The sequence below is a fragment of the Phyllostomus discolor genome, chromosome 13 (genome assembly GCF_004126475.2).
Source record: "Phyllostomus discolor isolate MPI-MPIP mPhyDis1 chromosome 13, mPhyDis1.pri.v3, whole genome shotgun sequence".
NCBI classification, from domain to species: Eukaryota; Metazoa; Chordata; class Mammalia; order Chiroptera; family Phyllostomidae; genus Phyllostomus; species Phyllostomus discolor.
Genome location: NC_040915.2, coordinates 72,341,885 through 72,358,002, shown reverse-complemented (window position 1 = coordinate 72,358,002; position 16,118 = coordinate 72,341,885). Strand labels below are relative to the sequence as shown.

Sequence of the window (16,118 nt, the reverse complement as noted above, 5' to 3'; positions counted from 1 at the left end):
CAAAGGCAGGGCCGGTCCGGTCTCTCAACTCCGTGCTCTTACAAAGAGCTTCAAGTTGCTGTGGATGTTCTCCCCTGAATCAGGCAGGTGGATGTGGGAAAGGGGAGGAGCTACAGAATGATATTGTTTTTTTCCACCATAGTAAGATGGAGGGGAAGTGGAGACCCTAATGTTGTTTTTCACTTGGTTAGAAACTCTGCAAAATCTTTGAAACTGAGGGCAAGCTCTCAAGTGTAAACCATGTGAATCCTCAGAGAAAGACTACAAGTTTTTACACGAACAAAACCAAGAAGCAATGGCTACAAGAAATAACCTAAGAGGGGATGGTTTTGATGCACCCTTGCAGGCAGCTGCATGCCCAGCTGCGGCCATGAGCTACAATGTTGTTTAGGGGTTTCACTCCCTGACTTCTCGGCAGGCCAAGTGCCCTTGACAGGTTACTAAATAAGGGAGCTAAGCTTTGTTTGGGAGTAAAGAGAGTTGTTTTTTGAAAATGAGAAACTTGTTAGAACAGCTGACTCCCACAGGAGATCCGTGATGCTTACAAATGAGGTGGGCCAAGGGGTGTTTCTGATGGGCACACATCGTCTCTGGGTTCGAAGCCCCAGAAATCACGAGCGTTCCTTGTGCAAACTAAGTACTGCCCTCCCTGTCACCTGCTCTTGCCCAGAACGGGCCTGACAAATCGGGAGAAAGCACAACAACCCTGGAGCCAGAGCAACTCACATCACTTCACTCCCAGGAAAGAATGCTTCTTAAGTCACACCAAAGGCCCCACCTGGGCCCTTTAATAAGTGCATGATTCAAATAAATAAATAAATAAATAAATATGTGTGGAATAAGTTAGAGAATTTACCATTTTTGTCTTTAAAGGTTCCTGGGGATAATGTTGACTTTGGGTTACTCCAATAAGAAACTTTCTAGCAGTCTGCACTGCTCCCCCTTTTCTGGCTCAGGGCCCAGGAGCCTGCACCTCCCAGGTCTCCCCTTCCACATCCTGGGCAGGGGTGAGTAGCGGCCCACTGGCTGAGAGGCATTTGCACCTTTCAACTCCTCCAAAGCCTTTGTCCCCTGACAGTAGAATGATGACATTCAAGCCCCGTCCTAGGGATATACACTACACACCCCAGCTGCTGCCACAGAGCCTTCCCATGCCATTCCCCAGGGCACACCCTGGGTGCGGATAACTTTGTCTTCTTATTCCACCGGTATGGCAATAGCAAGGCTGCATTCTCAGAGAGACTGAAAAGTCAAAAGTGTGTAATCATCAAAGAGGGATGCTCAGGCCATTCTGAGAGAAGAATACGAATGGCTCTTCCTTTGAGCTGAATCACTAATAGAATCTTCCTTTCCTCTGTGCCTTCCATCAGGGTGCTGACCAGGAGCACAAGCGATCAGGAAGACCTCTCCTCGCCAAGCAGGTGTGGCCCCTTCCCGATTGAGAGAAACCCTGTGAGCTCTACCTGTGGCGGGCAGGAGTCCTTTGGTTGCTACATGGAGAAACAGCAGTCAGTGTATGAAGGATGGTAAGCATGCCCAGAAGGGTCCCCACAAAGTCAGATAAACGCATGGGTCCCAGGGAGCCAGCCCTGGAAGGCCCCTGGATGATACACGCCCCCAACCTAAAGTCTTCTTTCTGCTCCTCGGTGATATCCGAGCGCTCTGGTACAGACACTAAAGGTCTTGCTCCCTCTGCCAGAACTCCATGGCTGAGGAACTGAGGATCTGGGATGGCCCCCTTGGGGCAGAGACTCCATCAGGCTTCTCCAGGCCCAAATACACACACTTTGCCAAATCATTCCCTCCAAGGACTGAGGTCTTCTGAGGTCTTCTGAGGTCTTCTTCCATGTGCCAAGTGCCTCGGACGGTCGTCTCCCTTAACTAATGTTGGTTCTTCTCTGAGAGTAAATGATGCTGGCAGCCAAGCTAGTGCTTGGGGACTGGAGCCCACTACTCACACAGCCTTCTCCATTAGACCCCACAGTCCTGCTCTGTGAGGGCGTTCACCCTCAAACCCTGGAGCTCTTACAATACCCTGATTCACCCCAGAAACCAAGCTGACAGCTCAAAGTGCAGGAATCAGAGCCATAGACCTGACTACTTTTGACCACTAGAACAGTTTAACAAGATCAAAAATGCTTCCCCCTGGCTAAGAAACAATGTGCTCTTAGGGCACAGAGAAAAAATAGGGATTTAGGCACTAGAAAGTGATGCCTCCTCCAGATCCAGCCTGGGGGAAGACCAGAGAGAAGGGGGTGGGGGTGGGAAGGTAAGAAATCCCCAGCCCTTATTGGGTCCACACCCCACACAGGTCAGAGGAAGGTGAGGGGCTGATCAAAACACCCTTCATGCACGAGTCCTTGGGAGTCTGTGGCTGCAGAGCCCAGACCTGCATGGGCAGCCTCCCGAGCTGCCCAGCAGTCCTCCCTGCCTGCCTCCTGACTCGTGGGCTCTGGAAGGGGCAGCCTCACAGGAAGAGTTTGGACTGGGCTCCTGCCCTTGCTGCTTCCTTGTTCCCAAGAGAACCCCTGTGGAAGCATGGGGTGGGGAAGAAGAAATTCTCTTTTATTTTGAAAACAAATCCAAAGGGGATTCGGGAATGAAGCACCTTAAGCAATGCCCCCCCCAGAGACTTCTTTTCAAGACTCTGGAGCCTTCACAGGCATGACTTTGGCTCAACGACATTCCCCTTCTTGGAGCCAAGCGCGGCCAGGGGAAGGGAGGGGACTGGAGGAGGGGAGGCAGTGGGTCGGGGAGGGTGGTGCTGAGAGGTGGTCCCTGCCCTCCTCGGCCCTCCGCTGGCCAGCACGGGAGGCGGTCCAGCTCCTTCTCCCTGGTACATAGGCATGATCTCTTTTTAAAATCTGTATATAATATATATATATTTATATTCTGTATATATATATTTATATATATATTTATATGGTCTATGTACATGTATTGCACAGGCCTCTTGCTGCCGCCCTGTTCCTGCCTGGTCAGTGGTAGCGGCTCCTCTTCTCTTCGCTTTCTGTTGTGTAGTCACGGGACCTGATGCCGTTCTGAAGATCAATGAGTGAGTCCTTCATCTGTAAGACAGGGGACCCACCAGCCCGGGGGTGTGCCCTCAGTGGGCTTTTCCAAGCAGCAGCACCCACCGCACCTGCCTGTGGCAGGCCCCCCTGTGCCAGGGGGCTCCTAGCCCAGGGGGACTCTCCAGGGACAAGGTCTTGGGCAGAGAGGCACAGCCAGTCGAGCACTGAGGGCTCCTAGCTCGAGGCTCACCATGTCCTAATGATCTGTGGCCCTTGTATCGCTGAATTTTAAGAAGTCTCTTAAAGCGTTCCATTGCTAAAAGGACTCACATCAGACCGCCATGTACTTGTTCTTGTACTCATTCCACGTGGTTTTCCCATGAATCCCGACTGGACTGGACTCCTCGTACTCCTGCCTTTGTGCATTTTGCAGCAGTGTCCCCGCAGCCTGGGACTCGTCTCTCTCACCTATCACAACCTCGCCTACCTGGCAAGGCCCAGAGCAAGCCCAAGCTTCCTCTGGCTCCCAGTCATCCTTCTCTTCCTGGCCTCTCATACACACTGCTCACTGAAACCTGGGACTGCAATGCATCATGTTCTTATACGCCCTGGGTGCCGAGCAGAGAATTGAGTAGGCTTCTAGCTATATCTACACCACTGACTTAACCTTAATGACTTTCTTAACCTTCTCTAAGAAACAGACACATTAACATTGTCAGGTTGTGGGACAGTCTGAACGGGGCAGTCCCAGCGGAAGAATCTTAAATGGCCCTTCAGACCGCAGCACACCTAAATGCTGTGTCTAAGGAAGCTGCTCCGCTACAGTGCGGCAGGGCGAACATGTCATGGGTGACGCCCGTCCACTCTGAGAACCTCCCGTTGCTCTGCCCCAGAGAGCACTTTCTTCTCTGGTTCTTCTATATCCTCCACTTAATAGAGATGAGGGGCCCATTACTATTCTTCACAAGTTACTTTCAAAGGTAAGGAAACAAAACACCTGTCTGAATCTGACAGCCCCAACTTAGGGGGACCTGCCCTGAACCAGAATTGAACCAGGTCACCCAGTCCAAGGGCCCCTCCCACCCCATTTAATTCATAAGTTCCTTCCTGTCACCTCCTAAAGGGTTTTCGGGGACAGACCCTGAGGCCTTCAGGGTAGCCAGTCCATGGCTGAGCAGCTGTAACCATAAGTAGCCTGCTTTTATCTGACAACGGAAAATCCAATTCCCTATAACGTCCAGCCCCCGTCCAGCCCTCTGGAGTTTCACAAGCAGGCTAGCCTGTTGGACCTCAATGTCTATGGCAATGTCTACGGTGGTCCTGTCCCCCTTGGCCCAGCCTTCCCCTCTCCTGAACATGTCTTCAGTCTCATCAGCCCCTCCTAATGGGACAGGGCTCCCACCCTCCTCACTATGCTGTTTACCTGCTTTTGGTTAAAAATATCCCTCCCTAAACGTGGCCCCAAAGCTAAACGTGGTACTCTAAACACATTATAAGAGATCCTGATGGCAGCATTGAAACACTGCCTCCTTAATTTAGAGCTAAGACCAAACTATGAAGGGAAAACAAAATTCAGTGCAAATGAGCACCTCCCAGCTGCCATCAAATCCTGACAGCAATTTCATGAAGCAATGACTAGAGTCCCCATTTTATAAGTGAGGAAGCTGAAGGTCACTACTATCAAATTCCTTGCTCAAAGTCACAAAATTCCTCAGGGGCAAGGTTAGGGTTCCATCTCTGGCCTGGCTGACCACAAACATCAGAAAGAAACCCCTCAGGAACAGAACTTCCACTGCAACAGAATGAACCCCTGGCTCCCATGCTTCTTGCCCGCATCCAATGGCCCCTTCCGTCATCCTGGCAACCACATGCGAGCTTTTCACCAACATTCAATTTTTCTGGGGAAAGAAGAAACTCCCTCCCCTGACAAAACCAAGCTAATTACTACTTTTGTCCCAGAATGATCTTCGTCAATAGATGCACCTACGTTTCAGAAGGACACAGGCAATGATGTGGGGAGAAGACACCGAGAAGGACAGCACAGCCACCCTCCCAGGCAGTCAGCACAGCCTGGGAAGGTGCACCTCAGAGGCGGTTGCTTGTGTGTGGGCTGGGAGCACCGGGCAGGGGCGGTATGCATCATACGGAATTAGTGCTTTCTGGGAAGACAGCTCTCTGCAAAAGGGGATTCTCTCTTCAAATGTCTTCCAGATGGCACTGGGTGGGCCCCACAATTAATTCTTCTTTCCATCTAACCTATAGCTTTCCTGCTGCAAATCCAGGGTATTGTTTTATTACTGGGGAGAACACACCTGGCTCTCCAACAGCTCCCTCAAGGATGGTTTTAAAATTAGAACAATGGGCGGCCTAAGGACAGAATGAATGGAGGACAAGGTCCAGTGGGCGGTGATGGCAAGTCCTCTCAGGGCACTAGGAAGGAGTTCCAGCTCCAGAAGACCAGGACAAGGAGAGAAGGGGGTGTCTCACCTGGTCAAGAAGCATCACTGAGGATTTGATGATCTCCCTCCATTTCTGGAGTTCAGTATCGTGGTACTTTTGCTGGGACTCCAGGAGCTGGGCCCATTCTGTGTGAGACTGGGGCAACCTGTGGGTGGAAGAGGGGGAGACCGGCAGCTGCAGTTATGCTCAGTGGACTGCCCCTGCTCCTTGACCGCTAAAGGACAAAGAATCACATCAGTGTGCTCTGTCCTCTGTGCACTGCCCCTGCTGGCCTGTGTCCTGAATCAAAAGCACACTAAAATGATATGCAAGTCCTTGGAGCTTGCTTACGGACTTGTCACAAAGGCTTATGCCCTGGCCAAGGGTGGTGGGGCTGTTCCCCAGGAGACTAGGACACGGGAGTGAGGGCTCAGTATGAGGGGAGTGATGGTGGTGGCAAGTGGGGAAAGGGGCCAGGATTACCTTTCTTGGAGCCTCAGGCCCTGCCAAGCAGTGAGGGTCTGGGTGGTGTATTCCAGCATCCAGAGTTTGTAGAAGAGCATCACGTTGAGGAGGACCAGCAGCACCAGGCTAGAGGGGAGATGGGGGCAGGAGGCAACAGCAATGAGAGGCCACTTGAGAAAGCAGGATCCCTCTTGGAGCCAAGGACACCCCCACCCCAGAGGCTGCTGTCCTTGACCAGTGGGTCACAGGAAACATTGCAATGAGCAAGCAAGTGAGCGGAGGGATGCAGCAAGGGGGAGAGAGAAGCACTCTAATCTGCAGGGGCCAGATGACCAGGAGGGCTGTGGACAGGGGTTGGGGCGAGGGCACTAGAAAGGAGAGACACACAGAAGTCACCCAGACTCTGAGTGCCTGGGGAAGCGAGGTTAAGGTGGAGAGGAAACAAGATGAGAGTGTAAAAGAGCCAGTACCTGAAACAGATCCTAACGGGAGCAGGGAGGAAAAAGGGGGAGGAGGCAGGTTAGAAACAGACTTGTGAGGAGAGGGGAAGGCTGCCCTTGAACGGGCCAGAGGACAATCTGAGAAAGGAGCACCGGAGCCGAGACACACGGACAGTGTCCAGCTCAGGAGCAGAAGAGCCAGCTGCACATGGATTCTTAGATCTCAAGGATGATCAGCTGAGGTCAGATTCCCTCCCCAATCCTGGCCCTGTTTGGAGAGGCTCAGCTGGTAGGAGCACCCTCCCGTAAACCAAAAGTTCGCTGGTTTGATTCCCAGTCAGAATGCGTGCCTGGGTTGAGGGTTCAGTCCCCAGTTAGAGTGTGTACACGAGGCAACCCATTGATGTTTCTCTCCACCTCTCTCTCCCTTCCTTCCTCTGTAAGCATGTCCTCAGGTGAGGATTTAAAAAAAAAGATTCCTTTAGCAACGTAACATGAAACATAACTGGAGGGTGAGCCTGTAAGAGGAACTCAGAGGGATTCCCAGCTCTGCCCTGGTGAGCCTGCCAGATGCTGGCATGACCGCCCCAGAGCTGCTGCAGCCTCCTCCTTGCATCTGCTGCTGGCCCACAGGGGCCACCTGGACCACCTCCAGTTTCCCGGAGAGGGGCCAGAACTGGTGGGTGTGAGGGAGGAGGCCAGAACAACCCAGGGGTCAGAGGACCCGGTGGGGAATGGGAAGTCCCTGAGAGACAGGAAAGTCTCTGCTCTCAGCCTCAGCAGATCATTTTGTGACATTTCCAGGATGAGGTGATGAAGACTCAGGTAAAGAGAGGCTGCTACAGCTCCTGGCTCACCACTTACAAGTTTCACTTTTGATCAAATTTGCTAGCTTCTTCAAAACCCAGCCCACTCCACTGGACTATGAGAAGTAGCCTGAGAAAGCTGGGACTGTTCTGTGGGTCAAAGGGCTGTGCGTGATGCACCCTGCACACAGCAGGCCCTCTGCAACAGGCGGTTACCTTCGCCAAAGTAGGAGGTTCAGGTGTACATCAGGGAAAAAATGACAAAATGGGAAGATAAAAGGAATAGATGGAAAAGACCAACAGAAAGAAAATCTTATGCGCACCTATGACCTTACAAAGTGCATGTAGTGTGCGTGCGTGTGTGTGTACACGATGCTGAATCTCTCACCTGTGCTTCTAATTGGCCCCTGCAAGTCCCTCAGGCTACTCAGCTGTGGTCTCAGGGTGCTCAGTTCTCCACAAGAATCTGCCAATTTTGCACTGAATGTCAACAATTCTGTCTGCAATCCTATCAGCACACACCGCATCGTCAGAATGCCCACGTTTTTGGTATGAGCTGCACACTCTTAGTAGCCTCTTGTGGGTCTGTGTTAGCAGTCCTGCCTGTGCTCTGTGAAGGTCATGGGACACCTTGCCTGCTGTTTGAGTGGGGGCTCAGAAGTGGTTGACCAGAGAAAAAGGTAGTCACGGGCAGGCATATGGTGGCTCACACCAGCCAGACAAGGGGCAACCAACCCTTACTGTCCATCCACTATATGCATCAGCAGGCCCCTCTGGACTCGCTGGAGCTGACCAATGAGGCCTGATCACCATACAGTGGCAAAGCCCCGAAGTTCATTAATACTATGCTATGCAATCACTCAGGTGAGCAGGCCTCCTCTACTTACATGACTGAAAATGCAGAGAGAGGTTAACACAGAACTAACCCGCAGTTAGTCTTCTATCTACCCAACTCAACATTAGAGATTTAGTTTTAACAACAATTTTAAAGTGACGATGCTAAAAGTGAATTTTACAGGTTTTGCAGTTGTCTTTATATTTAACGTTGTAAAAATAGTTTGGCTTCTTATGCCATATACAGCAGAACTTTACATCTACTTTCTTGTTATGTGAATGCACAAAGTAGGTTTCCAGCTGTCCATGCAGAAGACAGACAGTCAGGATTATGACCAGGGCTTTGTTTGGTAACTCAAAGAATGTCTGTCACAGTGCAGCTCTGTAAGCCTACTTTTGCCCAACATGCACATTAAGTCAGGTAAATCAGCAAGGCTCCTGCGTTCCTCATGGGCTCCTGTCCTCCAGTGGCCCCAGGGTTGTCCTCAGCCACACTGTCTTTTTACCCCTGGGTCTTCCTCTGGCAGTCTCACTCATGCCCACAGCTTCCGTGCTACCTGTAATTAATTCTGCACCTGAAGCCTGAACTCTCCTCAGCTCCAGGTCCACAGGTAGACAACTGTCTGCCAGTCACCTTTGTTTGGGTAACCTATGGCAACCTAGGGACACCTGGAACTGACAGCATCCTCTCTGACAACTTCTCACTGAGGTCCAGATTTCTGTGTATGACACAAACCACCTGCAGACATGGAAGCCAGGAAGTCCTCTTCCTTCCCTGCGTAACCAGGCGTCAGCAGCCTCTGAGTGATGGTCCCTCATCGCAGTGTGGCAGCTGCTCTCACCCACATTATCAATTGTTTACAATAAAATAAACATATACTTTTCCTGGACTGTACTCATGGATTTGCCTGGCTACCCTGCAAGTGGGAGCCCACAAGGGCACGGTCCTCATTCCTGGCACAGAGCAGACTCCCAGAACACCTTTCACAAACACATAAACGGGCTCCTAAAATGCTCTGGAACATTTCTAGGCTGGTATCTGTGCAATGGTGTAGTAATTTTTAATTTTCCATCTGTATTATCCACTGGAAACTGAGTTCCTGAAGGGCCTGGATGCTGTGTACAGCACTTTCTTCTGAATCCTGGACCCCTAGCACAGAGTAACTGCTGAATAAAACACAGGAGACAAAGCAAAGAGGCAAGACATGACAGACAGAGCACTGATCTGGAGAGGAAGGACTAGGGACAACACTGAGGGCGCTCGTGCGCCCGAAGAGACCAGGAGGAGGTAGGTGGCAGGTGGGAGTGGAAGGTGGGGGGTGAGGGAGGGGAGCAGAGTGCAGTCCCTTACACACAGCTGATGACCAGCAGCAGCTTAGACACACTCTGCAGGTGAAAACCGTTGGCGGTGTCCTCGGGGACATGCCGGGTCTGCGTGGAACCTGCGGGAAAATACAGAGGCTGTTACTGCCAATGGCTGATGTGACACTGGTTATGCACAGAACTTCAGGGAATGACAGAGAACCATCCATGATGCTGTCATGGCAACAGTGTCATACCCAGTCTTCCGAAAGTAAAAGGCAAGATCCTCAAGGCAGGTCATGGGTTAGGTCAGGCAAGGTGAATATTGAAGTCACTGAACAAGTAAGAAATCAGTAGAGCTCCACAGCCAGGACACACAGGTGCAGGACAAAGCGGGGACTGTGCTGTGCTAGGACCAGACACAGCTTGAGCTCTGGCTCTCTCCACATGGGCTCCATGACCACTCTGAGAGTCAGTTTATCCAAGTGCAGTGCCATCAGGAATCCTCTGGGGGGAGCTGCAGGAGGAACACTGAAACCTGCGGCCTGCACTTCCCGCTCTCCTGTCCCACCCAGCTCAGATGGGCACCCAGGTGTGAGTACAGCACGGTGAAAAACACTGGACTGGCTAGTCCCTAAGGCCTCTTACCGCTGGTTTCCATGACTGAGGAAAGATGTGAGGTGGAGAATGGCTGGATGGGGAGAGGGAGACATATCAAGGGAACCCACCACCAGGAGGGCCCATGGAGGCCGAGGGAGGGAGGCTGCTTTGGACCCCCCTGCCCCCAATCTTTGTATGCCAAGGACATCTCTGGGGTCCGAGCTCTGGCTTCTCCCTGTAGCATTTCCCAAGAACTTGGAAGGTGCACACGTGAGCCTATCTGGGTGAACCTGGAGCACAGGCAGCATGGGGCCACGAAATCCCCCAAGCAAGGTTGGTTCAGCAGAGCACTCAGCCGGGGAGGCAGGGGCTGAGGAACTTAAAAGGCAAGTGGAAACAGAAAGAGCATTCAGAGCCTTAGGTTTAATGAGCTATGTGCAAATCCCATATATCTGTATTCGAGAGCGCACACCGACACAGGCTGCGGCTCCAGCCCAAATCCCAGACACACCCGTCATCCCCAGCTGGCACACACCTGCCACGTGCTTGATCCTGCGGCCCACATCTTCATCGGTGGGTGTGGTGACGGGGCTCATCACCTCCTCTAGGTGAGGCCCCCGCAGGTGGGCATGGGGACGCTTCCTCCTCCGCACCGCTGGGGGCTTGCTGGCCTTCTCTTTGGGAGACTGCCTGTGCATCTCAGCCAGGTAGGTGCTCTCCACCTTGGTCAGCTCGCTCTCTGTCAGAGACAGAAGGGCCACATCAAGGCTACCTGCCCACACCTCCAACCCAGCACCCTGGCCTCCAGAAGCCACTCTGTGAACTCCTAGCTGGGTCCTCCATAAGGAAAGCACCCTCTCTACTGTGCTCAGGGAGGTTGACAGGGACGGCAAGGTCCCTCAGGGATGCCCATGAGCCTCAGGGTGTACTGCCCAGCCCACACCCCTCTTCCGGGCTGTTCGCCATTGTGGAGAAATCGACGTTCCTGACACTGGCATCCACATACACACAACGTGGGACACATCCATTTCCCGCAGGACCAGTTCACAGGCTGTGTCCTTTCCACAGAACTTATCATCACCCGCCAGTGCAACCAGACCTGAGGTTCACTCCAGGGGGACAGGGTAGCCTTAACATTCTCATGAAAGTTACAGGTACTGTCTCTGGAAAAATACATGCGTTCACATACATGCCAAATTTTGTCTCCACTCCTGAGGCCAACTTAGAGCCCCCTTTGTCTCAGCCTCCCCCCACTCATTCTCCACGGTCCCACAGCCCGCCAGCAGTGAGGCTGATGCTCACCTAAGTGCCGGAAGTAGTCCTCCAGCCCACTCCAGAAGTTCTTTTCAATGAAGGTCTTCACCAAGCCCCAGGGCTGTTTGCGATAGCGCAGCTCTGTAGAGACCCTGAGGAACAGGCCAGAGGCAAGGTCAGCCAGGCAAACCCTTCTCTGCTGGGAAAACGTAAATTCAGGTTCAAGTCCACAGCAGCTTCCTGCCTGTGCTGCACTTCAGGAGGTAAGAAGTCCTTTCACATTCACCCTATCACCACCTCACGTCCAGGGCCACCCTTTGAGGTCTGTGCAGCTAGCAGATTTATCCTCATTTTTATATGTAACAACCTGGGTTTTAGAATATTTAAGAAGACCAAAGGCTAATGACAAGGGCCCGCAGTTATTTCATGATGCCCCACTGCCTCCTCCCAGGGGGCTCCTGATGGTGCCAGAGGCCTGCCCACTGCGGGGACCTTCTCTCCTCCTCCAGAGACTCCTACGTCCAAGTCAGGCTCTGGGTCTCATCAAGCCCACCTTTCAGAGCATCAGCTGCTCTTGGTCCTGGCTCTCGCCTCTCCCCAGTCTACTCCCCAGGTCCCGCCTTTTCCACGCCTCCTCTCACAGTCATGAGTCTCTCTCCTGCCCCAGGTTTCAGCCCTTCCTCTGCCACCAGCGACCCTACATTCTGCCTCGCCTCAGGTTCACCCTTGCCTGTCATTCTTCCAGTCTGTGCTCTGCACATTTAAGGCTGGCTGCCTTACCCTCACCTCCATCCCCAGGGACGCCAGCTCCACTGAGAGGAGCATTCCTCTACTTGCAGCCACCTCACCCCACACCCACCACCCCACCCCAATTCCTGCCCGAGAGCTGTGTACTGGATTGAGGGTGGGCACCCTCTGTCAGGGTCGATCTGAGACAACAGGCCACCTCTGTGTGAACTGGACAGAAAGGGCATCTAAGCACAAGCTCCTCCAGGGGAGCTGGAAATGAAAATCCCGATACTGTGGACAGGAGGGCAAAGAGAAGAGAGGAAGAAAGAGTAACCAAGAAAAAAAATTATTTTAAGATGATGAGAAAGATGCAGGCCCTCTTTGAGGTGTGAGTATTCAGATCTTCCTGATTCCTAAGAGACCTCTCTGCAGCCTTTTACAAAACACCTATTTATTTTAACTACCTGTGTGAAGTTATGCTCCGTACCACCTAAAGAACTTGGTCTAAGATACAGGTATCCACACCAATTCTTTTCAAATGAGTGGGATGTCTGGTGGATGTCTCGACTTTTCAGATTATGAGCTTTTTTTGTTTTTGTTTTTTCACTGATTTTAGAGAGAGAAAGAGGAAGGGAGGAACACACACTTGTTGTTCCACTTATTTGTGCATCCACTGGCTGCTTCTTGCACGTACCCTGACTGGGGACTGAACCTGCAACCTTGGCATATCAGGATGATGCTCTAACCAACTGAGCTACCCAGGAATCAACCCCACAATCTTGGCCTATTGGGACAACACTCTAACCAACTGAGCTACCCGGCCAGGGCTCAGATTACAAGCTTCTTAAATTTCAGGGTCTAAACTTCTTCCTTCCTTGAATGCACATCACAGTGCCCAGGACAGGACTCTACTCACAAACAGAATCTAATTATTCCCTCACTCATTCGGACATTTCTGCATGCTGATATGTGCAGGCTTGTGCTGAGTGGTGAAAATAAAGTAGTGAGTGGGCCGGGCTTCCTGCACGCCTCGAGCTGGCTAACAGGGGATGGGTGGTGGTCACGATGCATGCGGTGTGGTGCAGAGAGCCCGGGTTTGTGTTTCCAGACCTGGGTTTCAGCACTCACCGGACGTGACTCTCGGCAAAGTTACTTAGCCTATATGACTCTAGGTTTTCTTATCTGAAAAATGAGAATTAATCCACCTCCTTTGGTCAGTCTAAAGAATGGACTTTAAGCACAGTACCTTATAAACTGGTTAAGTGGCAGCAGTTATGAGTGGTACCAAAGGGACATGCAGAGCAGGAAAGAGAACCCGTGGCAGAGGCTGTCAGGACACGATGGAGGACACGATGGAAGGGAGAAGAAAGAATGCGTTGGCAGGCCAATTTCCCAAGCTCCTCCTCCGTCCTCAGGAGCAAGTGAATGTTCCCAAATGTAAGCACCCCATGCGCTTCCTGCCAGAAACAGCCTACAAGCCCGTCCCACCCCGAGACACTGCACCTGAGCCGGCTCTTGTTCCGGGCCACGCGTGTGAGCGTGTAGCGGTTGATGGTGTAGAAGTAGTCGTGGTACGGCACATCATGGGTGAGCACCTCCGCATCGATCACGTAGCACTCGCTCTCCTGGCTCGCCTTGTACATAGTCTGTGGGAAGGAAGGCCACTGAACACAGCTGGATGGGAAAAGAGCCTCCTTCCCTGCTCCCACCTGACGCCCCACTTCGGAACAGAGGACCCGGAACCATGGGAGATGCTGCCATTTCAGGGCTGAACCACGCTTGCGCCCAGAAGCTTCCTCCAGCATCGGCCCTGCCTCCTATGCCCCAGAACAGAGGCCGTCCAGCCTGCACCACACGCCTCCCCCCACCTCACCTGTGTTTCCCTGACAGTGGCAGTTTTGGGAGCCAGAGGGTTGGTAAGGGTGATGGTGTAAAGGATCACACGGCTCTGGTTTCCATTCTCTTCCTTTTTCCATGGATGGACAATGATATCTGAGGGTAGTGGAGAGCCCTGGAATGAGGAGGGAAAGAGGCATGCCCTCCCCATGCTGAGTGTCCCCTCTGAGTGAACTTCTCTGGGCTGCAGTGCATGCCCACTGGCCTCCAAAAGGAAGCCACAGGGGCTGCGGGCCAGGGAGGAGGGCCGGGGGGAGGGGAGCTGAGGCAGAAAGAGCCTCATTGTGGCAGTGCCATGCATCTGTGCAGGGCTCCTGAACTCTGATTGCTCCTGGCCAGGGCGGAGGCCTTGGGGCCACCTACAGGGTGCTTGCAACACTGGAGCCACTGTGATGAGGGCCTGGGAGCCTGAGAACAAGTGCTCCCCTCTAAGGCTGACCGCCCTGTGCCCTCGGCCGGCCCACTCCTCCTGGTAGCAGGGTCCGCTGATGCCCAGTAGCTCTTCCACAGACTCAGATGCTTAGCAGCTGGTGGGGCAGAGCTGCAGGGCCCGCTGTGTGTTGAACAGGGGCAGAGGGATGAGGCGGGAGCACCGAGGTATAGAGCATGGACTCTGAGACCCCTAGACCCAAATCCTGGCTCAGCCCCTTCTCAGCTGCACAACCTCGGGCAGTCTGAGATCCATCTTCCTCTTGGGCATGGTGTGGGTCACAGTACTCACATACAGCACAGATGTGAGGATTAAATGAGATGATGTCATGTTCTTTGCTTAAAGCAGGTGCCTAACCAGTAAGTGGTGGCTGCTACTCTTTATGAGACAGTGAGCCCTGTAGGGCCCTGGCCTCTCTGAGGCCTGGGGGCCCAGCACCACGTGCCTGAGCACAGTGGGTAAGCATTGCGCTGTGGCACTGGGGGAAGGAGTCGCTCACAGAGTCCTAAGGGAGCTCAGGCACACAGTAAGGCCAGAGAGAGGGTGCCCTGAGCCATTGGGTGGCCTGGAAAAGGAGGGTGCTTAGGAAGAGAAGGGAGAAGGGTGGGAGGCACCAGCCCAGGGAAGAGCAAACCTGAGAAGCGTCGCTGCTCCATGAAGTCCCGCTGGAAGGGTGAGTCAGTGAACAGGAGGTCATAGAGCTTGTCCACACTGAAGTTGAAAATTTCATTCACGTATTGCCGACCACTCAGGTCCTCGTAGAAGGCCTGGACCTCCCCTGCACAAAGAAGATGAGGAATAGGCAGTGAAGGGAGGGTAGGGGGCCCTGGGGAAATCCCCCGAGCTCTGTGTCTGTGTGGCTAATGTGGGAAGGGTCCCCCAAGGTCCAAGGAGACCAGGGAGCTGGGCCACTGAGCTCCGTCCATCCTTCTGACAGCTACACCATCGACTCCAGAGGCATGCCATTCATGAAGCCTTTACAGAATTTGGGGATGCACTCTTTGCTTCGCACTTTCAAGCCTCCCTAATTAAGTGATCTTAGACAAATTTAAATAAATGGCCACTTCTTGAGCTTGCCCAAACACAGAGGGTCAGTTATCTAGTGTCTCTAAGTTGACCACAAGTGACAACAAATGGCATGCAACTCATGGCAAAGGTCTGTTTGAGCAACAGTGACCAATCTGCAATGCTCTGTGTGCATAAACGTTTCTCAGAGCCTGGCTGGCATGGCTCAGTGGATAGAGCACCAGCCTGGGAACCCAAAGGTCACCAGTTTGATTCCCAGTCAGGGCACAAGCCTGGGTTGTGGGCCGGGTCCCCAGTTGGAGGTATACAGGAGGCAACTAATTGATGTATCACTGTCTCTCTCGCACATCGATATTTCTATCCCTTCTTTCTCCCTCCCTCCCCTTAAAAGAAAGAAAGAAAGAAAGAAAGAAAGAAAGAAAGAAAGAAAGAAAGAAAGAAAGAAAGAAAGAAAGACAACAAAAAATGTTTCTCAGGCTAGGCTGCTCTGCAGGACCATGATCTCTAGGTCTGCCCTCCTGCAAAGCACCCAATTCTCCCATGGTGTCAATAACCTTGCATTTCTGGAAATTCCCATCTGCTGCTGGAGAATGTGTCTGAGGGTACAGGTGAGTTGCCAGAGCCCCAGTGCTTCTCCCAAGTCCTCGGTCCCCCCAGTCCCCAATCACTGCACCTTCTTGGGCTGCTGTGTGATTATAACAGGAGGCTGACATTTCGGCCCCCGTGAGCCCTGAGGATGCAGAGAGGACCTCAGGCGCATCCTGCCAGGTCCTGCCCACAGCTGCACAGGACAGGCGTGATGGGGGATCCTCAGTCCTCAGTTTATGTGAATGGCACACCTGCTATCACTCAGGACCCAACCTGCACAGTCGTTGCACTGGCC

The 16,118-nt window shown here is 52.6% G+C and overlaps 1 protein-coding gene across 14 annotated transcripts in view; it reads right to left on the bottom strand.

The window, feature by feature from the left end:
- Positions 1-120: 120 nt before the first annotated feature.
- GRAMD1B (GRAM domain containing 1B) overlaps positions 121-16,118 on the bottom strand; it is a 163,589-nt gene continuing 147,591 nt past the window's right edge. For 8 of the 14 annotated variants that reach the window (XM_036014265.1, XM_036014264.1, XM_036014266.1 and 5 more), the window contains 10 exons: positions 14,844-14,987; positions 13,757-13,875; positions 13,387-13,529; positions 11,203-11,306; positions 10,436-10,639; positions 9,350-9,440; positions 6,389-6,400; positions 5,937-6,044; positions 5,502-5,619; positions 2,871-3,068 (listed from right to left, as the gene is read on the bottom strand). In XM_036014265.1, coding sequence (XP_035870158.1) covers positions 2,979-3,068; positions 5,502-5,619; positions 5,937-6,044; positions 6,389-6,400; positions 9,350-9,440; positions 10,436-10,639; positions 11,203-11,306; positions 13,387-13,529; positions 13,757-13,875; positions 14,844-14,987 — 1,133 coding nt within the window. In that variant the 3' untranslated portion in view covers positions 2,871-2,978. Of the gene's footprint in view, positions 3,069-5,501; positions 5,620-5,936; positions 6,045-6,388; positions 6,401-9,349; positions 9,441-10,435; positions 10,640-11,202; positions 11,307-13,386; positions 13,530-13,756; positions 13,895-14,843; positions 14,988-16,118 lie in introns of those variants that run through there. The other 6 variants (XM_036014262.1, XM_036014260.1, XM_036014261.1 and 3 more) reach the window with 6 other exon arrangements.